The sequence below is a fragment of the Pagrus major genome, chromosome 2 (genome assembly GCF_040436345.1).
Source record: "Pagrus major chromosome 2, Pma_NU_1.0".
Classification (NCBI taxonomy): Eukaryota; Metazoa; Chordata; class Actinopteri; order Spariformes; family Sparidae; genus Pagrus; species Pagrus major.
This window is the reverse complement of record NC_133216.1, coordinates 3495044-3519605: the sequence shown is the minus strand read 5'-3', so window position 1 is coordinate 3519605 and position 24562 is coordinate 3495044. Positions and strand designations below refer to the sequence as shown.

Here is a 24562-nt window from a genome sequence, read left to right as displayed (position 1 = left end):
TCAACATGGGTCTGCATTACATCCTGCAACACCTTGACTCCCCAGGGACATATGCTAGGATCCTGTTTGTGGACTTCAGCTCGGCGTTCAACACCATCATCCCAGACATCCTCCACTCCAAACTCACCCAGCTCACCGTCCCAGCCTCCACCTGTCAGTGGATCACAAACTTCCTGACAGACAGGAGGCAGCAGGTGAGGTTGGGGAAAATCACATCCAGCACCCGGTCAATCAGCACAGGCGCCCCCCAGGGATGTGTGCTCTCCCCACTGCTCTTCTCCCTATATACCAACGACTGCACCTCGAGAGACCCATCTGTCAAACTCCTGAAGTTTGCAGACGACACAACGGTCATCGGCCTCATCCGTGACGGTGACGAGTCTGCTTACAGACGGGAGGTGGAACAGCTGGCCCTCTGGTGTGGTCAGAACAATTTAGAGCTGAACACGCTCAAAACTGTGGAGATGACAGTGGACTTCAGGAGTAGCCCCCCTATACTGTCCCCCATCACCATTTTAAATAACTCCGTGTCTGCTGTGGAAACCTTCAGGTTTCTGGGATCTTCCATCTCCCAGGACCTAAAGTGGTCTCTCAACATAGACTCCATAAACAAAAAGGCCCAGCAGAGGATGTACTTCCTGCGTCAGCTCAGGAAGTTCAACCTGCCCCAGGAGCTGCTGATCCAGTTCTACACAGCAATAGTTCAGTCTGTTCTCTGCACCTCCATCACCGTCTGGTTTGGATCAGCCACCAAACAGGACAGGAAAAGACTGACACGGACAATAAGGTCTGCAGAAAAAATCATTGGTGCTAAACTGCCCACCATCCAGGACCTGTACTCATCCAGAGTCAGGAAACGGGCAGGAAACATCTCTGCAGACCCATCACACCCTGGACACAATCTGTTCGAACTTCTCCCCTCCGGCAGGCGCTACAGAACACTGTTCGCCAAAACAACCAGACATAAGAACAGTTTCTTCCCCCAGGCCGTCGCACTGATGAACACTTGATCAGTCACCCAGTGTCAGTAACCCCCCTGACTCCAAAAACCATCCACTCATAGTCTTTACATTCACAGACCAAATTGCACTTTATATGTATATATATATTTATATATTTCTACCTGTACATAACTGAACAACACATATCCACACTGTAAATAATATAATATAAATATACTTAAATATATATTTATATATTTATAATAGCCCGGACTTCTGAACACTTTTTAACTCACTGTTCTTTGTTGTTCTTGTTCCTTCTAGTTGAATGTTGTTATGTTTGTTGATGTTCATGTCTATGTCTATGTACATTGTGTGCAAAGAAAAACCAAGTCAAATTCCTTGTTTGTGTTTCACATACTTGGCCAATAAAGCTGATTCTGATTCTGATTGCAACCAGTCAGATCACAAGGCCAGACTGCAGCCTGTGATCCATCTCGTTGGTCTTTATTGATGAGCACATATTAAACATCTGACAAAACCCCCCCATAAACTTAAATAATTTTGCTGAGGTCATTATGGTGCGCCACAGTGTATTATATATTATATAAGGACGCTTTTTTACCAGCAGCCATGTTGCATCTTAAACATCTTGGCGCTTACGTGAATAATGCTGCCCTATTAATGCTGGAAATACCAACACCAGAGCTGGCATCATGTGAACAGCACCAGTATTGGTGCAGCGAGTCCGTTTCCTCCTGCCTGAACGGATCAACAACAGAACCGCAGAACTGTCGCGGGGCTCTGGAAACATTCAGCCAGCGGTTTTAATAAAAGGCCGACACAAACAGCTGACGCTTTGCCCTGCCAACTGCTATCAGGCCTGCCAAGCTCCTGATTGGGACTGTTAAAACACACACACACATACATAGAGAGGTGGGTGTGTAATAATAATGACCTCAGCTCATTCAGTGATTGGGGCGCTCTGGTTTTGTAATGGGAGGTCTGGCTGAGGAAATAAGGGGAACACCGTTCTGGCTACCGGTGGTTCTGGCTGCCCAGCGGACTCCTGCAGGACAGCTGGAAGTCTGGAAATGTACAAGTGAAACTGAACGGTTACTAACGGTTACGTCACAACAAGGCAAAAGTTAACTCTGAAGGTTAAAAGAGATGTCAAACAGTCCTGCCGGCTTTATTGACTTGTGATAATTTAGCTTGAATTGCAGCCAAGTTGAAGCTTGAACAGTGTGAAGTGTGTGACCTCTGCAGCAGGGCACTTCTCTTTATGCTCTCGAGGTCATCCCAGGATAAAGTTTCTGTTTATGGCCCAATCCCAATTTTTACCCGACCCTTCGTTTTCGAGTGCCCCCTGACCCTCAGGACAGGGGTAGTGGTTGAAATATCTCCCTTCAAGACCCTCGTACATCATCAGTAAACGGACTCGACAGAACATTTCCAATTTGCCGTCTTCAGCTGTGATGATTTCTCTTGAGTTACTGTGGCAGTCCTGGTTTTATGCAGTTTATATGATGGAGATAGAAAAGCACAGACGCTCACAGTTCCTCCAGAACTTCATGCTATCAATGAAATCATCAAACAAAAACTTACTCTGCTTCATTACCTGACTGTTAACGGTAGCAACCAGTGTTTTACCCTGCCAGTCAGCACTGACGAGGAGCCGTACTGACTGCAGCAACTTCACTGCTGGACTTCAGTTAAATTTCAGGCATCATATTCCATCAGAGGGGACGAATGTGATATTGAAATGTCGTACACAAATCTGCAATAACAATGTAACATTAGCTAGCGAGCCACCAAGACATCAGGTCGAGGAGCAAAGTCATAGGAACCAAAGGAAGGTGATGTGAAGTTAGATTGACTGAACTTGGACACGATCTTGTTGTTAAAACGTATCTCTGTCCCCTCTACATGAGATCCTGTTCCATTGTGTGGAGTCTGAATGGCAGTTTCCAGGTGTTATTCATGACCCCCGCTTGGACTCACCAGGCGCCTGAACTGCAACCTTTTACTGGAACATGTCCCGAATAAGAAACACAACTTGTTGATAAAGTTTTTTTGAGTTTCTGTGCAGGAAGGAAGGAATTTGGAGTCCTTGACATCATTACGTATCAAATTTGTTTCAGTGAATCAGTTGTGTTCATACGTCTGTGCCAGTTTAAGTTATGCACAGCAGAGTGGAAACTTTCTGCAACTGTTGGGAAAACAGCCAAACGTACGTGTTGGTTTTGAAATGACGTCCTGGTTGAGTCATTCAGTTGCAGCTCGTGGGCAGTTTTGTAAAATGGTGTCAATCATTGCAACACCTGTCATTGTTATCTTGAATGCGCCTTTATTGTGTGCCTGAGGTGTGGCTTCTCGACGCGAGGTGTTCAATAAGAGCAGGACTCTGTCATAAATTCTGTTATAACAACTTTGGTATTTTAGGCATTTAGAGGTTTGATTATTTTACTTGCAGCGTTCCACATTGATGACGTTTGGTTTGTAGCTCTTGGAAAAAAATCCAGCATGTTATTTGTCCTCAGAGCAGAGACGGTTTGCCTGCAGTATCACTTTATCCATTCACATATTGTTTTAACTACAGCTTGAGTAATCAACAATCATCTCACACTGAAGTAGGGTGGTTTTAGGACAGGTGAGCTTGCCAACAACAACAAATAACATCGACTAAATGCCCTAAAAAAATGTGAATTTGGTTCGCTTTCATTTGACCTGCATTGCTGTCATTCGGATGAAGGAAATAATGCATGAAGCCAGCTTCAGGAAAGACACAGAAGTAGTTATTCTGTGTGAGTAAATGACTATTTTGGACTGTTGGTGGGACGAAACAAGCAATTTGAACTCATCACCTTGGCTTCAGGATACAACTAATGAATACCTTGAACTACTTTTTGACCTGAAATGAACTAGCTGATCAGTTACTAAAAAAGAAAATTAAACAATGGTGCAAATTGTGTCTTAGTATGCTTCAAATCTCAAACCGCCACATGTGAAAACACTTTCACTGTCTGAACATCAGTCCATGTGTGGTCACTTTTCTTCTCAGGCCCCAGAGTTGTTTTAAATGTGGCAGCATGAATCTAAATGTACAAACAGGATGTAATCAAGTTCATCTGACTCCTGTGGAGGTGTGAAAACCTGTAAGTAGAGCTGGTTCTCTGCGGTGAACCTGATCAGTCACCTCTCCCCTTTTTACAGCCCGTCTGACCTCAATCATCTCATCATGAGTCACATCCGTTATTTGAATCATCGCAGAGCAGCGGGCCTTTACGTACTTCCTGTTCAGTCTCCTCGTTGATCGTCATCGCGATGCATCATTGCACAGAAAGCCGTAAATCTTCCAGATTTTTACAACTTTGCTCAGGAGTTAATGTTTTACATCTTGTACAGTTGGATTCATTCACCGCATTCCTGGAGAATTAACATGGACATCCTCCGCCCACGCCGCTTCCTGTGCTGTGCCTCTAAAGACAGGAAGTGGAGTAGTTGGCTGCTGATTGGCTGGGGAGGGAAAGTAGTGATGGTGTGATATGAAAGACAGACACACACACACACACACACACACACACACACACACACACACACTGAGGGAAACACTGATGCCAAGTAATACTGACTGCCTCTTCTGTGAATTATGGGGTGTCTTCTTCTCAGTGCGTCTTAAGCTGATCTTATCCATCCTTTTCCTTTTAACTGCAGTTAAAGTTTATCTCAGGGTGTGTGTGTGTGTGTGTCTGTGTCTGTGTGTGTGTGTGTCTGTGTCTGGGTGTGTGTGTGTGTGTGTGTGTGTGTGTGTGTTTGACGTCACATGTCGCTCTTACAAAGAAAGAGACAGGAGGAAGGTAAAAGTGCGGTTATTGTTTGTACACCCACATTTTACAGCTTATTGGTTTTAGATCCTTATTGTTTATGGTTTCATATATTCATCCAAAGTATTTGTGTCTTTTATTCGGTCATGAATAATTTAAGTTCTTTTAAAGGTCCTTTAATTAAAAAGTCAAATCAAAGTGAAGAGTTCTTGGACTCTTAATAAGAATTAACACTCAAAAACTTGGTTGATTTGCTTCATCGGGACTGGTCGGGTGTGATTTGATCAGATTGATGGAAAAAAAGCAAACATCCTCACATCAGTCATTTGGTTTTGATTCAAAAAATATTATTTCACAACAGATTTGTTGCTTCCTTCAGAGCAGTGAGAAGTAGAGCTGCAACGATTAGTCGGTCAAAAGAAAACTCATTTGAAAATCGATCGATCGTTTCTGCAGAAAAATAGCAAGAAGTCTAAACAGTAGATCCAAGCAGACTTCAGTCCTTACTTTACTTTAATAATCTTGACTCTTTACCAGAACTCACAAACTGGACTGAGTAGTTTATGTGATCTACTTGAAGGACCCACTTTAATGTCCTTTACTCAAGTGTCTGAGAGAGGCTGTTTCCAAAAAACTTTGTGAGGAAGGATGCGTTAAAAGATTTTCTTGCTGTGACGGGATCTTCTCACTCTGATCATTTGAGTAAAGTTTGAGAGAAAGAGCTCAGATGAGGGTGGACAGAGGACGGAGATGGAGGAGGTGAAGATGTAGCAGAAAGGGAGTCGGAGGGAGGAAGAACATAGCTGACATTCCTGACATCTCTGTCATGTTCAGCAGGGTTGACACTCGCTCATCCACCGACTCTGCTCGGTTTCTTTCTCTCTGTCGTTCTGTCTTTTCACACTCGGACTTTACCTGTCGTCCTCAGAACCAGGGAGAATCTTCAAAGAGAAATGTTTGTGATCTGTTGTTCAAATGTAATCGGATGGAGTCCAGATACGATGACGCAGTGAGAGTTGGTGATTTGTCCGTGGCAGCTTTTCAGTAGTACAAAAATAATCCAGATGTGGGAAATAAAATACAGCTGGAAAGTAATAATCCCTGACATTTGTATATAAATCTGCATTTTGCTTCTCTGTAATCAGTTTCTGTAGAACAATAGTGCTGTTAGTATTTAGTCTGTAAGCCTTTTACATGTATTGTTTGCTCGGTCTCTTCCTCTCTTGTTCTTCTGCCCCCCTCCCCTCGCTGAGGTGAAGACCCTGTTCTGGATCCAGATCAAAGACCGAGAACACGTCTGAGATCTTCCCCCCTTTTCTCTGGTCGCCTCTCTTCCTTTCATGTAATCCCAGGAAGAGTCCCAGTGTCTCATTAAATCACCTCCTCCCGCACTGAGCTGTCATCAGTGACAAAAACCCAACAAACAGAACCGTTGAACTGACTTCACCTTTTCCCTTCTGCTCCTCCTCTAACGTTAGAGGAAGTCCCGGTTAGCTTAAACGGCTAAAATGGTCTGAATAGCATGTGTTATTGACAGTTCTCAGGGTTTAAGTTGTAATACAGTCAGTAACGCAAGCTAAGCTGGTTTAGCAGTTTGACTTGAACACTGATGCCATCTTTTCCCACCACTCTGGGTGGTACTGTGCCCTCGCTGACTCCTTCAGCTTATTGCTTCACAGCAGGTTACGCTGATTACCTTTTTAAGGAAGAGCGATTTTATTCTCATTTTCTTAAACGTGGCCTCTTAAGAGCCGCAGTGATCACACATACTTTGGAGGATTAAAATTTATAAGCCCTGGATGATTTCTTGTGTGTGACGTACATGTGGTTGATTGTTGTAATGAACAGTAGTCCACCCGAATGGACCCAACACAGAACCTCATTCTTAAAAAGATAAGACTGGGAACATTTCCCCTCCAGAACCTCAGCTTAGAGTAAAAGTGTCAGACGAATTTCTAATTATCTTTCAGTAAAATATGAATGTAAAGGATTAAGAAACGATGTGGTGTCGTGGGTGGTGTCATCAGAGCCGACTGTTAAGCAATACTGGATCTGTGTTGTGGAGCAATGTGCCTCAAAGTCAGCAGCAGTTTTTATTGACACACAGCAGGAAGACATGGCGTCTCGTAATGCTGAAATGTGCAAACTGGGTTGTCAGTCAAACAGCTCAGATACGGGAGTGTATTGTTACAGTAATGACTTCTCAGCTGAGTCACTGCGTGTTTAAACGCTGCATGATTTCTCCAAGTTTCCTCCGTAAATGAGCCAAAGTATAAATAAAACTGAAGTGTTTGTTGGGCTGCAATGATTTTTTCTTTCATTGATCAATCTGCTGATAATTCTTGGCAAATACATTTTGAAAAATGCTTGTCACCGTTTCCCAAAGTGAAGTCCTCAAATTACTTCTCTTATCCAACAAACAGTCCAAAACCCCCAAACTCTTTATTTAGCAAATCCTCACATTTAAGAAGCTGAAAGCAGAAAGTGTTGCTTTAAAAATGACTGCAAACGATTGTTCGATTATCAAAATAGTTTTCTGTCAATCCACTAATTGACTAATCAGTTAATCGTTGCAGCTATGGGTGTCTGACAATATGAAACCAGAACAGAGGCAGAAAATCCTGTGTGACAATTACAGACTGTCATTCTCAGTGTGATGAGTTGGACTCAAAATCATAGTAAGGGATAATCAGTTATTTATTATTTAATAATCAGTACTGCGATACCATTGATTTATTGTTTTTAGTCATTTTTTAAAGAAAAAAGTAAAAGTTCTCTGATTCCAGCTTCTTCAATGTGAATATTTTCTGGTTTCTCTCCTCCTCTGTGACAGTGAACTGAATATCTTTGAGTTGTGGACAAAACGAGACATTTGAGGACGTCGTCTCGGGCTTTGGGAAACACTGATCGATTAATCAACACTAAAAATAATTGTTCTTTGCATTATTAGTTTATTCGTATCACGTTGCCATTGTGTTTAAAAAAACGCTGCACAGCTCTTTTGGGAGAGCTCCCTGCTGATCCTAAAATAGGTTGGAAAGACACACACGCACACACACACACACACACACACACACACACACACACACACACACACACACAGGTCTCTGTCAGCGGCGGTGCAATCCGACCTCTGGTCAGACTCTTTGAGCAACAAAGACAGGAAGAGGCATAAATAAATGAACAAATAACCACATCGCTTGACACTTTACCCTTCCCTCCCTTTCTCCTCCTCCTCCTCCTCCTCCTCCTTCCTCCCTCCCTTATTTCCTCTCGTCTCCCCTTTCCCTCCACCTTTAAGTCATAAAACGGTAGCAAATCACTAAAAGCCAGGAGGCAGCTGCTGATTAGTTTGGACTGCGGGTGGAAAGATAAAGTCACAGAAGTCATCACTCACCAGGACAAAGACTTAGTTAGCTGGTGAAATGACAAGCAAGCTTTTAAATGTATAACAAAAATAATCAACTTCTTATTTCCTGCTCAACGATACCATGTGTGAGGAATGTGTGGCGGTCTCGTCTGGCTGCAGTCGTCTCTGAGTCTCATTAACTAATCTGCAGGTTGTTTCCTCCCTCGGTATTTCCAGGACAGGAACAACATATTTAATTTATTCTCCGGTCTAAAAAAGCATCGTCCTCTCTTTCATTTCACATTCATGATTTAATGTGGTGTTTCTTTTTGTAAACATCTCTCCTCCTCCTCCTCCTCCTCCTCCTCCTCTTCCTCCTCAGCTTCCATCTTTCATCTCACCAAACTGCTTCTTTCTTCTGGACTTTTTATCCCACGTTCACCCGTCTGTGATCCCTCAGTCAGCCTCCTCCGGCGCTGGGCACAGTTACTTTTAGACATGATGAGGTACTTTTGCATGCCCCATCTTTGTTTTCCAACGAAAGCTGCAACGATTATTTGAAAGTTGTCACCAACTTTTTTGATAATCCAGTCATTGTTTCAGTCATTGTTTAAGCAAAAATGTCAAACACTTCCTGGTTCCTGCTTCTTTAATGTGAGGAGTTGCTGTTTCTTTTGTCATTTATGACAGTAAGTGAAGAGTCTTTCAGTTTTGGACTGTTGGCTGAACAAAAGAAGCAGTTTGAAGGCATCATTTCAGCCTCCAAGAAACAGTGATGAGCATTATTTTCCCACAATTTTCTGACATTTAAGATATTAAACAACAAAATAATCATTCGCTGCACCTTTTATTTGAGAGTAAACTGCTGTCGGGACAAAATCAAATGTTAGGTTCAAACTTTTAAACTTTCTTTTTTCGTCACGTTGTCTCTCTACTTCCTCTTTCCCACAATTCATCACTTTTCCCTAACCCTTCTCTTGATCACCTCCCGGCTTCCTCTCCTCCTCTCTCCCCCCCTTCTCCATTTCCTCTCCCCTCCCCTGCCCTCATGTCCTTAATCCTCCCTTTTCCTTTGTTTCTGTTCGCTGCTGTATCGAGGCTCCTCCACAGCGCCATGCGTCTGGCTGGACGTGGTCGATGAAGCCTGTTGAAAACAGTCTGTGTTAAACTGTCGACTCACATAATGGCGTATCTGAGGGCATTAGGCCAGCCAAGAAGTACACAGCAATTACATGTTTGTCAGCTCCCTCTGGGAGGTGTGTGTGTGCGCTCTGCTGAAAGATTGTCCCCACATTATAGCTCTGCTTTACTGACGACCTGTCAGCACATGAAGCAGGAGGGAGGCTCCCTCCGTCTGTGTGTGTGTGTGTGTGTGTGTGTGTGTTTGTGCACACATGTTAATGATCACCTGTCCAGACTTGAGAGGATAATGAGACCAGAACAACCTCTGCAGCAGATCTCTGCTCCGTCTTTCTTCTCCTCTTTCTCCTCCTCCGTTCTCTCTCCTCTCCTCTCCTCTCCTCTCCTCTCCTCTCCTCTCCTCTCCTCTGTCATGATTAGCAGTTCTCTGGTGATCAGAGGATTGTGGACATGAACATGTTGGCCTGCTTCTCTCCTCTCTGTAGATCCACTACACTCGGCTTTGGCACCACGTTCATCTTTATCAGTCATCATTTCTTTTCTGTGAGACATTGCTGCCAAGTGTGTGTGTGTTTCCCACTTTCCCAGTGCTGCTCAAAAACAAACAGCTGTTCACTCATTCAGATTGAGGCTGGTTCTTCCGTCACATGCACCGATGCGCCGTGAACCCTGCCAGGTCCGACCGTGGCCCCCGAGGGACGGTGGTGTCGTGTTGCTGCACTGTGACTCTAGATCGGCTCTACAGTAGCAGGCTGCGTCTCCAGTTACACCGCCGCTGTATGAATGGAGCACAGTGCAGAGGAATCTAGAGTGTTTTCACTGTGGCTCTAGATTTATATTTGAGCTCGGCGTGGTCGTAAAGAGGAGCCGTCATGATGTTTATTTCTGAGACGGAGTTTGGGGAGTCTGTGTGTGAAGATGGTGTTCGTCTTGTGTTCGTCAGGTACAGTTGTGACGGCAGCGAAAGATAATTGTGTAAAAGTCCAGTTGAGTAGTTGAAGGCCTGAGTTAGCTACTATGTGCCTGAAGTAACTTGGTCTCAAGGCTTGCTTTCTGCGTGGACATGCAGTATATGCAGGGATGGTTGGGAGGATAACTTTAAAAATGTACTCTGATACAGTCACTAAGGTAGTAGTAGCACTTACGTAACCATATGAAGCATGTAACTTGATTACTTTCCATTACTTTTGGATTACCTCACTACCAAACACATTCAGATATAAAGATGAGAGAAGATAAAAGTTAATGAGATTTATTTCATCGTGTGCATTTGGTTTCTCTTGAGACCAAAGTGATGTCGTCATATCCTGATCTGGTATGACTGGTATTTTTGTATCCTAATTAGGTAATCCTGTTACATGTATCCCATTACTCCCCAGCCTCAGTGTATGTGTGTGTGGAGGTAGAAGCAGTCCTGCCTTTAAACTGAGTGAGTCTGCTCTGTGTTGATGTTAAAACATAAAGACGACCTGTCCTCTGCAGCGTTTGAAGCTACAGAGTGTGTGACAACAGTTCGCAGTGCTGCTGTGTCGCACGCCACAGCCCTCTTTTAATTGGCGGGCCTCTAAGAATAGGAGGCCTTGTGTCAGGCCAGACCAGACTAGTAGCTGAGCTTTATTCACGGGGCCAGGCCAGCATGGTTTTGGCCCAGCTCAGTCTGGTACAGCCAGTCCAGTCTAGTACGTCTCCGTCCAAGTTCCTTGAGGTCGTACCTCCTGCCAGCAGGTCCACATATAACTCCTTTAACTAGCAGCACAAACTTACCATCTGCTGCTTCTTGTGCTTTTTCCTTCTCTGACCCTGTGATGTGCCATGATTCAAATTCATATAACAGGCTGTAGTTACACCGTGAAGGTCAGTGCAGCCGCTCTGATAGGCATTTAAATACCCTGCTCAAGGGCACGTTAACAGCTACTGCCCTGAATTACAGTACTTCCTAACCTCTGAGTAACTTAGCCTTCTCTTCTGCTTTCATACTTTTAATATTTTCTGCCATCGTACAGGGTTTTTAGATTAAAGGAACAGTTCACCCAAAAATGAAAATTCAGTCATTATCCACTCACCCCCACAAGAATGGGGGCAAACGGGGGAAGTTTCAAAGTCCACAGAGATTACAAAACTTCACCCGACTTTCCCTCAGCACGAGGGTGATTTTTGGGTGAACTGTTTCTTTTATCAGCAGAAGCACAGCGTGGAGGACTGACAATGCTGCATGATTAATTCAGACCACGCCCAAAAAGGTGCAAATTATCGGTCTGTGAAGTTGTTTAACGGAAAAAGTGACGTAAGACGTGAAGTTTCAGCAGCTTCATCACACCACAGAGTCTCTATGCAGCGGTGAGATATCAGAGAGTTAATCATGTTGGTTAATTGCACTTCTGCACTGCGTGAAGAGAGTGTGTGTGTTTGCAACCTGTGTACAGAGTGTGTACATATATATTTATATATATATATATATATGGGTGTGTGGGTGGACCTTGGCTGTGAGAGTGTGAGATGTGCTGAGAATATGTGAATCATAAAGACCTTAAATAAAACGTGTGACTTCAAGGTTTAAGACCTTTTTGACTCTTTTGTGAGAAGAAACAAGAACCGTCGGCTCGTGGTTCAGTCTGACGAAACATAAAAACACATCTTACATTTCTCTAATAATTGTTTGTGCAAAATATAAAGAATTAAATCAAATAAAGTGTGACATAAGTGGCTTGTGTTCAAAAAGTGTGTGTGTGGGTGTGTGTGTGTAGGCGTACATAGAAATGACAGCTTTTCACACTGAAACAACCAACTGTCAGACTGTTAGTGTGAGCTCATCAAGAAAAAAAGGGATTATGTGATCTGAACAACACACATACACACACACACACACACACACAGCCGCCGTCATGCAGAGAATACGAGGCAGTTGAGCAATAACATTGTGTTCAACCTGGTGGAGCGAGACACACCCTTACCTGCCACCATGTGTGTGTTTGTGTGTGTGAGAGTGTGTGTGTGTGTGTGTGTGTGACACTCTTGAGAATACATACAATTAAAGTATCTATGTAGTGAGAAAACTGCACATTCATTAAGAAGCTGGGTGAATAATTGGTGTGTACGTGTGCTTTAAATAGAGTCGGAGTGAGCTATACAATGATATGAGAGTGTGTGTGTGTGTGTGTGTGTGTGTGTGTAGGTGGTTGGATGTCAGTTTGTGTGTCTCATACATTCCTGTCCAAGGAGTGGTGTGTGTGTTGGTGTGTGACTGAGCGCAGAAAAAGGTGTAGCTTTATATTTCAGTGTGTGTTTTATTTCTTACATGCATGTTTGCGTTGTGTGTGTGTGTGTGTGTGTTTGTGAGTGTGTTTAATGCCGGCATGTTTGCGTTTTAGCGTGTGAAGCTCATCCTGAAGTTCCCAATCTTCAAACGGATGATGAACCTTGACCTTTGACCCCGTAGGCCCAGTTTTGGGGCAGAGTTGAAAGCCTGTTGTGATCACGCCGATGACTTTTGGTGGAGATCAAACAGCTGACCCCGTTAGACCCCATTAGGCTCCCTCTCGCTCTTTTTTCACACTTGCGGAGGAGACGGTCGTTGTTGTATATCTGCCATGGAAGGAGACATGTTGGGCAGCTTAACCACTTCCAGACACACTCGCAGTCTCTCCGCGACACAAACAACAAAGATGTCTGCCCCCCGACGACCTGGACCCTGACACATTAGCACCGCTTTGATGAGGATGTCTTGCCACACGTACGTGTGGCAAGAATCAACAGTTTGATGAAGACTTTGATGACCAGACACCCTTCGTCTCGTCCTGCAACACAAAGTGATGCTTCAACACAGACATCTCATCCAGTCACCAGATTACTCACAGTTACAACTTTAATACCAGGAAACCCTGAAATGGGATTAAGCTGCAAAGTTTCGGGAGATATTCAGGCGTTCTGAGCTGCAGATGTGTATAAAAAAAAAAAGCAGCTTTTAAGCACATCAGTACGATTACATGTGAAGGTTAATCAGTGAGATCAGGGTCACGGCTGATGTGTGCAGCAGTAATAACAGAGAGGATGTTCTTCACTGTAGCTACAACAGTTATGCAACAGATAGCAGACGGTAGGAGCCTGAGTTTCATGCCTAAACTATAAACCTTCTTAACTCTCAGATCCAGCTTTCAGCTCTTTTCTGTCCCACACTGCGTTCAGCTTGTTATCTGTGTCGTGAGCTCAGGTCAGAAATCCTCTCATCTGAACCATCTGATCTGATGTGTGTAGCCAACACAGAGCGACCACATGGGCAGGTTTAACAGGCTTCTCTGGCTCTCATCCTATTTGCTCGCTCTCTCCAGGAATTAGGGTCAGTTCTCTTTTTAATTCGGTCGATTCAACAAGTAGATTACCTTCAGAATATAAACTGGAACTATTGTGACATCAGAGATCCTTCAGCCTGCTGTGGGGACGTTGAAAATTCAGCCAGTCAGTCAGATGTAGCCTGATCCCGAGCCTTTGCTCCGGTGTCCAGTCACTTCTCTCTCTATCTGTGTATGCTGTCTGCATGCCTGTACCAGTTTCACACACACAGCAGCACCACACCTTGTTGTCGCTGATTGACACAAGGTAGCTGGAGGCATGCTGCATTTCTCCAGTACAAAAAGCAGAATTCAACAGAACAGAAGTTTCTTTCTTCCTGCTTGTCACAGACCCAGAATATCCTGATGGACAGCCCTCTCTCTGAGCAGCACATGTGCCTCTTCAAACTTTGATGAAGGCAGGCTGAAGTGTCCTTGAGCAAGAGTGCCTGACGGTGTGTGTGAGGGCCGACCTCTGACCCTGGAGGGAGAAGATGAAAGAGTATCAGCTGTATAATCTGTGGCGTGCTGTGTTCTACAGAACGTAACGTCCCCGGGCTCTCTGCAGGTCTCAACCTGTCGCTGTTTGTTTTCTGCGCTGCTCTCCTCGTCACCACTCCCAGTGGCAGCGGTCCTGTTGGGACAGAGCCGACCTCTGCAGTTCTGATACAGTTCACATTCCTAGACTAATCTGAATCTTCCCAACATGCAGGAAACCCTCACTGCTCCTCTCTTTGCTCCACCGGATGAGATGAAACATTTCATGTCACCCAGCGCCGGGGAGAGTGGACTGACTCGACCCAGGGCTGTCTAGATGTTATCGATTACCAGTGCCACAATCGATCCTGCTTATTGGTCCGAAGCTAAGCCTGTATGTGTGCTGCTAATGTAATTATAACACAGGATATTTACCCTCTGTAATGGATGTTCTGCTCAGCGGGGAAGCAGCAGCTGTGTGTGTGTGTGTGTGTGTGTGTGTAAGGTGTGACATACACGCCATTTCTGACTTGTAGGCCCGTGTTGTGTAGAAGGAAAATCAAGGACATTGCTCATGTTTCCACTCTGAAAATTGCGAGAACGGTTCCTGATCTAAAATGTATTTGATGTACAAAGATACAGAACTGCGGAGGCCCGACACGATACTCATGTTATCAACTTATCGTCCTGATCTTGGCGCTTTATCGATGTCTCGACATGACCTCCAACCTTCAGTACCAATTAATCTGATCCATAATGTAAAGTAAGACTCGCACCAGAAACAAAACTCCTCCCTGGAAGTATTGGACACAAATGAAACTGAATGATGCATCAGTCCAGTTCACTCTTCCACCTCCTCTTTCCCTCGTCTCTCCTGCTCTGTGTTCACAAACATTATGACAGGGTGCTGCTCGCTGCCCGGCCCCTCTCCCCTCCGTCCCACTGACTGTGACCACCCGCACAAAGCGCCCATTGAGCCTGGTGGATAATAGCACCCTTCAGCCCCCCGTACTCTCCCTGAGCCCGCTCCTGCTCTGTGACCCTCCCCCAGACCGCCCGATACCAACCCCCAACTCCCCCAACACACACACAACCACAAACATACAGCTCGCTCTCTGAGACTGGACCGGGACACACACTGTGAGGAGGGAGAGGAGGGGAGATACATTTCACATAAACAAACAGACAAAGTTAGGGGGGGAGGAAGGGAGGAAGGAGGGAGGGGTAGACGGGAAAGACAATGCCCCCTCTACCACACACACACACACACACACACACACACACACACACACACACACACACACACACACACACACACACACACACACACACACACACACACTCAGAGGTAATGACAGCAGCAGGAAGTCGCACTGCAATGACAGGAAGTTCCAGCTTAGTTTAGCACAGAGGAGACAATCAGAGTGAAGCTGCGTCCATCAGCGTCACTGATTCACTGCACCGGATCGACTGCCAGCAGGCTGAACGTCAACCATACGTGTTTTCTGTTTTATATTTCTATTAATGTTAAGCAGTACAACCACTAGAGGGCGCTGCTCGGACTCAAAGTGGTCTCTGTGTCTGCGTCCGGGCAAAGTTTAAAACTTCTCACCAACTTGCAGAACCTCTCCTCTAAAAGTTCTGCCATTTTTAAATCTTCCTCGTCTTGTCCTGTGGTCGTGTCTTACTTGAATTATTGGCTACACTGCTACACTGCCCCCCCACGACTACCAGAGGTACTGATCCGTTGATCCGTGTCCGTAAGCTTTCAGAGAACGTGCAGAAATAAGGAGAGAATGAATGCAGAGTACCGACAGAAGGCTCTATATGTATCTAACCTTGAGCATAAATGAGCTGTTTGTTTAAAAGTGCTTTACACAAAGTATATTCAGGATCCAACTAATGGTCATTTTCATTGTCGATTAATCTGTTGATTATTTTCTTGATTAACTGATCAGCTGTTGGTCTATAAAATAACAGAAAATGTCGATGAGTGTTTCACAAAGCCCAAGATGATGTCCTTAAATGTCTTGTTTTGTCCACAACCCAAATATATCCAGTTTACTGTCACAGAGGAGGAAAGAAACCAGAAAATATTCACACTTGAGAAGCTGGAATCAGAATTTTGACCTCTTCTTCATCCTGATTAACTACTCGAGCTGATTAATCAATTACCAAAATAGTTAGAGATCGTCACAGCCTCGAGAAATCAACACACTCTGTATCCACTCTGGATTAGTTCAGCTCTGAAGCTTTAGCAATACTTCAGTTAGCGACACATGAAGAATTGGTCTTGCGTGTTGTCACTTTTATCTTTTATCTTTGTCATCTTAAAGCTGTGTGTTCCTGCTCAGGGGGAATACTTCTTTTACCTTTTCCTCCTTCCTCTTCCCTTCAGATAAGATAAAACAAGATAATCCTTTAAATTTGCATTGTTACAGCAGCAGAGGGGGATGGTGTGTGTACACGTGTAGGACAAGTAACAGCAGCTTCACTGAGGCTGTGCAGGCCGGACTTTGGACTAAGTATTTTTGGTCTCTTGGCATTTTTAGACGCTTCCCGTAAAAAAAATTATGTAACAAGTCAGGAAAAAAAAGTGTTCTGACACATTGATTGATGATGTGCCATAACTGAGATGTTTGAAGAGTGGCGTGACAAAGCTCTCCACAGTCCCGTGCCCACCTCAGTGCCACGGACTGCTTCACAATAAAAATGATTCAAAACACATTTGTGAAGAATGTCGGCTAACCAGGAGCACAAAAACACACACATCCAACCAGCGATTGATGTGTGTGTGATGTGTGCTAGTGTATGTGTCTTTTCTCAGATGTCTGTGTTTATGTTGGGTACACCATTCTGAGATTTAATTACAAGAATCACACATAGTTCATTTCTGGTTTTTCAGATAATCTATGTGATCTGTCGTCAGGTTTCCAGGATCAATGGCGATCTCTCTCTAACATATGGGACATGATCTGATTTGTTTTGTTCTTTATCGTGGGACTGAGCTCCAAAATGAGGCTGGATTTATTTCCTCCTTTTCTGTCCAAGTTTAAATGATTTCAGAGATTGTGCAACAAGAATTTCAGACGGGTAAATGATGGGAAAATATGAAGAGAGAAACCAAAATGAGTTTTTCTTGGGTTGTTGCCGAGATGAAAAGTAGTACAGCTGTCTTTACTGCTGCATGTTACCTAAAGTGTGCATTGTTTTATTCAACACAATTTCATCTTTGTGACATGAAGTTTAAATTACAGATCACAAGCAGTTCTCATTTCTAAGCTATTGTATTATAACATCTGTCTCCGCCCCTTTTCTTCGGCTACTTCCTGTCTCATGAAAGCAGCTCCCTTCCTTCCCTTCCTGTGCATTGAATTCCATTTTCTTTCATTCTCAATACAATTTGTTTATTGTCATAAAATTTGGACAAACATTATGTCCCAGGCTGCGAATAATCACCATTTTCCCCTCTTTTCTGTGCTCTCGTGCAGACGTTCACGGCGTGGTGCAACTCCCACCTGAGGAAGGCCGGCACGCAGATCGACAACATCGAGGAGGACTTCAGGGATGGGCTCAAACTCATGCTGCTGCTGGAGGTCATCTCAGGTAACTCATCCATACGACTACTTATCCTGAGCAGAAAATTAGGCTCTGCAGGAAGTTTTTAATTAAAATAAAATGGTGCCCGATCAATGTGTCACACAGAGGCCGCGGCGAGCCGTCCAGCCCAACACACACTATTATTGGCCTGATTTCCAAAGCTGTCCGTCAGAGTGAAAAATGTTTTCAGATGTTAAAGATGCACAACATCTCCATCCGTCCATTTCAGGGCGTGGTCGCTCATGATTTGATCAGACATAAAGAAAAGAGACATTGGGAACACCCTGCTGTTATCTGTTGCTGCCGTGTGACGGCGTTCCTCTCGAGGTTTCTTGAGATTAATTGCAGGTTGTAGCAGAGAAAGCGTTCCTGTCGGCAAAGTAGAAAATCATTTGTCCTGCTGTCATACTCTAATGAAACTGTGACTTGCGTGTGGCTTCCTTTTTCACAGTCACTTCAGTTTTTTCTGCTGCGAGCGGCGCCAATGTCCCCGCGGAAACTTAAAACCGTCCTGACTGCGTCGTTCTGCTGAGCCGGTGGAAACATCCTCAGCTCTTGTCACCGCAGGAGCTAACACACTCACTTTTTTGTTTGTGCCTGTGTGTTCATGTCTGCAGGAGAACGGTTACCTAAGCCTGAGCGAGGCAAGATGAGGGTCCACAAGATCAACAATGTCAACAAAGCTCTGGACTTCATCGCCAGCAAGGGGGTCAAACTGGTCTCTATTGGAGCAGAGGGTGAGCATGCACACACATACACACATCAGAGACCCCCGAATAAGTGCACATTACACCAAACGCATGCATCTGATGTGCTCACATTTAATCAGTCAAATTAAAGCTTTTCCTCATGAACTGCAGTCTGCATGAACTTGAATTCACATTACACTGAGGCCTAAGTTTCATTTTATTAAAATCCAGTAAAACTAGTAAAGAAATGAGACGTTGCTTTAAGAATTTCAAAGCTGCATCTGTAACATCTTAATGATGCGTCTGTATCTTTCAGTCGGGGCATCTCGCTCCTCTTTAGGGGGGCAGGGGGCCTCTTTACATTATCCCAAATTGCTGTTGAGATCATCGAATGCTCAGCGAACAATTTTGAAACAGAGAGCATGTAAGAGAGAGTGATTTGCATTTCATTGTCAAACTGGCCCAGCTTATCCTAAAATAATTATAATAATAAGCCTTTAACTAACCGTCATCCAGGTGAAGCTCCGGGTCCAGCTGGCAGTTCTCTCTGTGATTTGTTCCCCTGTGTCGAGGGTCCAGCCTCTCATCCTCCATCAGAGCCTCAGCTCTTGTATGCAGATGTTGTTTATTCATGAGGTGGCTAACTGTCTGCTAACAAGGTAGTTGAGCACCTCTTGTTAGCCAAATAAAAGGTACAGACCTGCTAGTGTACCTCACAGCAAAATGTCCTTAGTTATGCTAAAGAGAAGTGATTAGAAAACACACCCCACTGATACCAACTGTATGCTTTAACAAAAGGCACCTCGCGCTCTGCAGAACACGCTCTGTCTAACCGGCCCTCTGAAGGTGGAATAGCAGTTATATCTGAATAAATAAATAGTTAGTTAGTTGTCATTTCACACTGAGGAACGTGTGTGTGTATGTGTGTGTGTGTCAGGGTCAGTCGGAGGACCGTGGCCTTTCTCCCACTCAGTCAGGACAAACGTGACATTCCTGCAGCATGACACTATGATACTGAAGACCACTGAACACAAAAGTGCTCAAAATACTGCAAATTCACCGCACGCACACAGTCTCTCTCTGGCCTCGTATGAAAGCAGCCCACTAAAGGTCATCTGCTGGAGCCAGACTGAGACAAATGCCGACATGGAAAGATTGAAGAGGAAAAAATTGAGGGTTGGTGATGACGAGATGAGAGAAGAAGGTCGTCCTACTCTTTCCTCTGGAGATCATACAGAACGTGTCAGACAGGGACTTCAGTCTGAAACCTTTCTGTAATAACTTGAAGTCCAGGGTTGTTGAGGCCTGTTGGTGGGGACAGAGACCGGAGGAAGACACACCTTTACCACAATACATTTTGACAGTCATCTATCAGCGTTTCTAAAACGCACAATTAGAAATGAATAAAGCGTAATAGCATCTGAGACACGGAGATGGAAATCACATTAGACGTGAAGAATGAGAGCGATGCAGAACAAACAGTGAGAGTGTGACTGATAAACTGGAAGCAGGTGAAAGTATGAGAGGACTGTGTTTGAACTATGAGAGGAATCTGAGTCACGCTACGTGCCTTCTCACTGACACGTCCATGACGTGACTATCTGTCCTGTTCTGTGTGTCTCTGTGTTCATTAACCTGCAAATGATCTGCTGGGAAAACTGAGATAATGAAACCTAAACCAAAGTTTGTTTTAAACAAAGTCTAAATATTGTTTTCACTGCACACGTCTTCAGTCAATCCACAAATATTATAAAATATATATAAATGTGTTGACTAGAAAGTAACTCACTCCTTTCAAATAACGAAATACGAGTCTCTTGTACACCGGATAATACAACTGTCCTTAAAAAAACACCAGCTGACTGTATTTTGAGTAATTTTATGAAAGAAAAGTCTCACGCTTCCAGGAGAAACTGGAGATTTGGCAGCTGTAGGGACGTTAAGTGCAGTTGTGTGTGGGTGTGTTGGCGTTATTAGATGAAAGAGCAGATGTAAGAATGTGAAAACAAGATTTACGTTCCAGAGTGAAATGAAGATGTAACAAAGAAACTGAGTTTGCTGACTGACGCTGACGTTTTCTTCTTGTTGTGCAGAAATCGTGGACGGAAACGCCAAGATGACCCTGGGAATGATCTGGACCATCATCCTCCGCTTCGCCATCCAGGACATCTCTGTAGAAGGTACACAACTTCCTGTGGTTTTTAACCTGCGTAAACACATTCAAGATTAGAGAAGTGCCTTGCTGAAGAGCACGGCGGCAGCTCGACTCTCCAGCTGATCAGCTGACCGAGACCTGCAGGAATCTTTTAGAGCAAGTTGAGGATGAATTGTGGGAACTAGAGTGGAAGTAACACGGCTAGACACACTCATTGACACGCACACACACACACACACACACACACACACACACACACACACACACACACACACACACACACACACACACACACACACACACACACACACACACACACACAGAGGGATGAGTAGTGATGGGATACAGCCCAGATAAAACGGGTCATGGCTACTCACTGAGATTAATGGTGATGTGAAAATACTCACTGCTAGGAACACTGTTACATTTCTTTTTATGATGTAGGCTCCAGGTTTTGAAAAGCAGTCCAGTGGTCGAGCGTTGCACAGACAAATGATCAAAATTGATAATACAGAACCGGAGTATCGCCTTCTTTATTCCACACATTGTTCAAAACCTGGTGCCTACATTACCCACAATGCAACTGAGCCACTGAGTGACATCTCTAGAGGCAATTTGCATGTGCAGTAGTGCTCATGTAGATCTGTAATCACACTTTACTGTGTAAAATTGGTGGAGTTTACCTTTAATTTTCTAGTCTGTTAATCAGCTCATCGTGTCAGTGTTTCCGTCTGGAGCCTGATGTGCGTCTTCGCGTCACTTCCAGTTTGTAGAATGTTTTTTATTTCTGTGTTTGTTTCTCCTGATAAGTGTTGACTGGATTATCTCAGTCGGAGCTGTAACGACTCTGCGGTGGCTAATTAAATCCGTCTGTGTCGAATTAACTCTGGTGGGTGTGGGACAACGTTAAAAGATATTGACTCATATTTTTTTAATTCTCCATATTAGCGACTGTTATTTTTCTGATGGTTGTTACACAGTAAACAAAAACATCCTTCTATTTGGACCGAAGCGGTTCAGATTTAGCCCGCTGCAGTGTTTTTCTCTCTGCTCGTGGAATGAAATGAGTTTCTTGCCTGTGTTCAGAGACTAACACAGACCTTATTTTCTCTCCTCACTTCTCTCCTGCTGCTGCTCGTCTCTTCTCCTCTGTTCCTTCTCTTCCTCATTGCAGAGACCTCTGCGAAGGAGGGTCTTCTCTTGTGGTGCCAGAGGAAGACCGCTCCCTACAAGAATGTCAATGTGCAGAACTTCCACATTAGGTAACACACACATTAGCATGCACACTTTAACTGATCTCTTTTTTTAAGGGTCATTAGTGTTATTCTTGGATAAAAGCTGTTGACAGTCAAACACCAAAAAGTTCTCAGAAAATTACAGATATTCAGAATTTCCATCAGAATTCAGTTCTTGATCTCGAGGTTGGAAAATTCTCTAAACTGGCTTTTAAAACTCTCCAGTGAGACCAGGATGATAAAACGTGTTTACGATGCGCTGCAGTCACCAGAGCTGGACGACAAACTGGCCAATATTTTAGAAAATGGGCTTCTCAGTTGTCATGGAGAAGCAAGATCACATCTAGTCGTATAGGAGTAAATATTATTGGGGATTTCTTATGTGTTGATAGATGGTGTCGACGCAAGCTAACACTGATTTACGCTCATTGAAAGTTCATTGCTCAAGTCAAGTCAGATTTCATTTATCAAGCCAAAAAATCCCCAATCCCCAAAGGACAATCTGTTCAACATGTGACACCGTCTGTCCTCAAGAAAAACCCTTTTATAGAGAAAAGTAACTTCAGAAAGGGCCACAGAGGAGGGGTCCCTCTCTCAGGACAGAAGTGCTGCGTAAACAATTTATACAAATTATGATGAAAACACTTTGGATACATGTAGATTGTAGAATATATGAGATACAGGAGGAAGCTGCTGTCCAGGAATATCAAACATTCCTGAAATTAACTGCTGTAATTGTGAGGAAACGTCGCCCCCTGTTGGAGAAACAGGAACGTGTCAGATGCTCCTTACAGTGAACTGTTACGTCAGAAAGACATACACATCCCAGCCAGATATCTCTGTGTCATGTGACTGTCCTCCGCTGCCTCTCGCTCAACACATCTGTTCTGTGTAACAGCTGGAAGGACGGTCTCGCCTTCAACGCTCTGATCCACAGACACAGACCGGATCTCATCGATTACGACAGCCTCAGAAAGGTACACACTCACACACGCACACACGCACACGCACACACACTTATCGGACCTTCTACTACAAGTTCAGATCCCCAGGAATTAACATTGAACCTGCTGTTAATAAACCTAAACCGGCCTGAACCTTATCACCACGTTAGTTGTGTTCTGACGCTGTGATTGGTTGTTCAGGATGACCCAGTGACCAATCTGAACAACGCCTTCGAGGTGGCTGAGAAGCACCTGGACATCCCCAAGATGTTGGACGCAGAAGGTAGGCTGTGTTTGTCAGCGATACCGTCTTATTACTACATTGTCCTGTGTTTACTGTAATCTATTACACTTACTGTAAAGTAACTGTTTTTGATAACTGGCTGTGTTTACATGCACAAACACAGACTGTAGCCCGTAATGTGAGTGGGCAGTAATCTGATTACGAGTTATTTTGTAATTTTACAACCTCGTTATTATTCTCATGTACATTCATCAAGCATTCGAACATCTGCAGGTCCCAGTGTGACTCTTGTACAACAGAACGTGGGTCCAGTGTAGGTTTAAAAGAAAAAACAAAACATTAAGGAGCCAGAGGAGGGGTTAATATTCAGAGAAAGACATTTTTTGTGTCAATTTCTTTGAATATCACTGCCTTCCCCGGCTCCACAATTATTCTTCTCCTTTCCTGTACCCACAGTGGCACTAATGAGCTGTTGTATTATGGATTTTCAGACACCACACCGTAACTTAAACCCCACTTAAATCTAAAAGGTGATGACTAAAATAGAAATCAAACTGACCTAAATCCTCTTTGCAGCAAACATGTAAATGATACTTTGACCAGGAGCACAGCTGCAGGGATATCACAGTACAGTACGGCTCATCCTGGCTGAATTTAATTATCACCTCACGTCTATTACGGTCGCGGTGTTAATGTGCATGTGAACATGGCCTCTGATCTGCACTGTTGTAAATGTGATAAGAGCTGTTACAGCATCGTCTTCACGACCGATGGAGCCTCCGTCCCTCCCTTCATTTCCTCCTCTGTCTCCTCTGATGCTGTGGATTGAAAAGCAGATATGCCTGCCTGTCTGTCCGTCCGTCTGTCTGCCTGTCTGTCCGTCCGTCTGTCCGTCCGTCTGTCCGTCCGTCTGTCTGTCTGTCTGTCCGTCTGTCCGTCCGTCCGTCTGTCCGTCTGTCTGTAGAAAGGGTCGACCAATAAGCTCACTGAGGGCTGACTGTTGAGGTTTTTGAATGAAGCTTCGATGTCGTCATATATTTTATTATGTCGTCACCCCCCAAAAAATACAAAAATACTAGATTGATCATCTGCATTCCTAAAACTCTTCCACACTGACGATTTATTTGACATCTTTCTACGCTGTGACAACGAGGACGTCTTGACGAGCAAAGCAAATGCGGATACATAATATGATGTCTTTTATTAAAGACTTAAGTAATTCACTAAAACACTCAGAGCTGAACTCTCTCTCTCTCTCTCTCTCTCTCTCTCTCTCTCTCTCTCTCTCTCTCTCTCTCTCTCTCTCTCTCTCTCTCTCTCTCTCTCTCTCTCTCTCTCTCTCTCTCTCTCTGTGTGTGATCAGCAGGAGAGCAAACAGTTTTTTGACCGCAGTGTAAATATTGTTTTTTAAAAGGCATTATGCCAACAAATACAGATAGAAAAGGATTATTCAGTGAGCTAAAAACATGTTTTGAATTTTTAAGATGACTGCTTTTATATTTCTTAAATACATTTTGACTTGTGAACCTTACAACACGTATCAGAGATGTTTGGATCACTCGTACGCAGCCGCCACTGAAATCTAAATCTAGTAATAGTGTAACACTTCTAATCTTAGCCTGGCCTTGTTTTTTTA

The 24562-nt window shown here is 44.0% G+C and overlaps 1 protein-coding gene across 3 annotated transcripts in view; it reads left to right on the top strand.

Annotated features, from left to right (window-relative positions):
• actn4 (actinin, alpha 4) overlaps positions 1 to 24562 on the top strand; it is a 58629-nt gene that overhangs the window by 20501 nt on the left and 13566 nt on the right. For all 3 annotated transcript variants that reach the window (XM_073491535.1, XM_073491527.1, XM_073491544.1), the window contains exons 2-7: positions 17551 to 17665; positions 18277 to 18396; positions 20442 to 20528; positions 21678 to 21765; positions 22637 to 22715; positions 22884 to 22965. In XM_073491535.1, coding sequence (XP_073347636.1) covers positions 17551 to 17665; positions 18277 to 18396; positions 20442 to 20528; positions 21678 to 21765; positions 22637 to 22715; positions 22884 to 22965 — 571 coding nt within the window. The remainder of the gene's footprint in view (positions 1 to 17550; positions 17666 to 18276; positions 18397 to 20441; positions 20529 to 21677; positions 21766 to 22636; positions 22716 to 22883; positions 22966 to 24562) is intronic.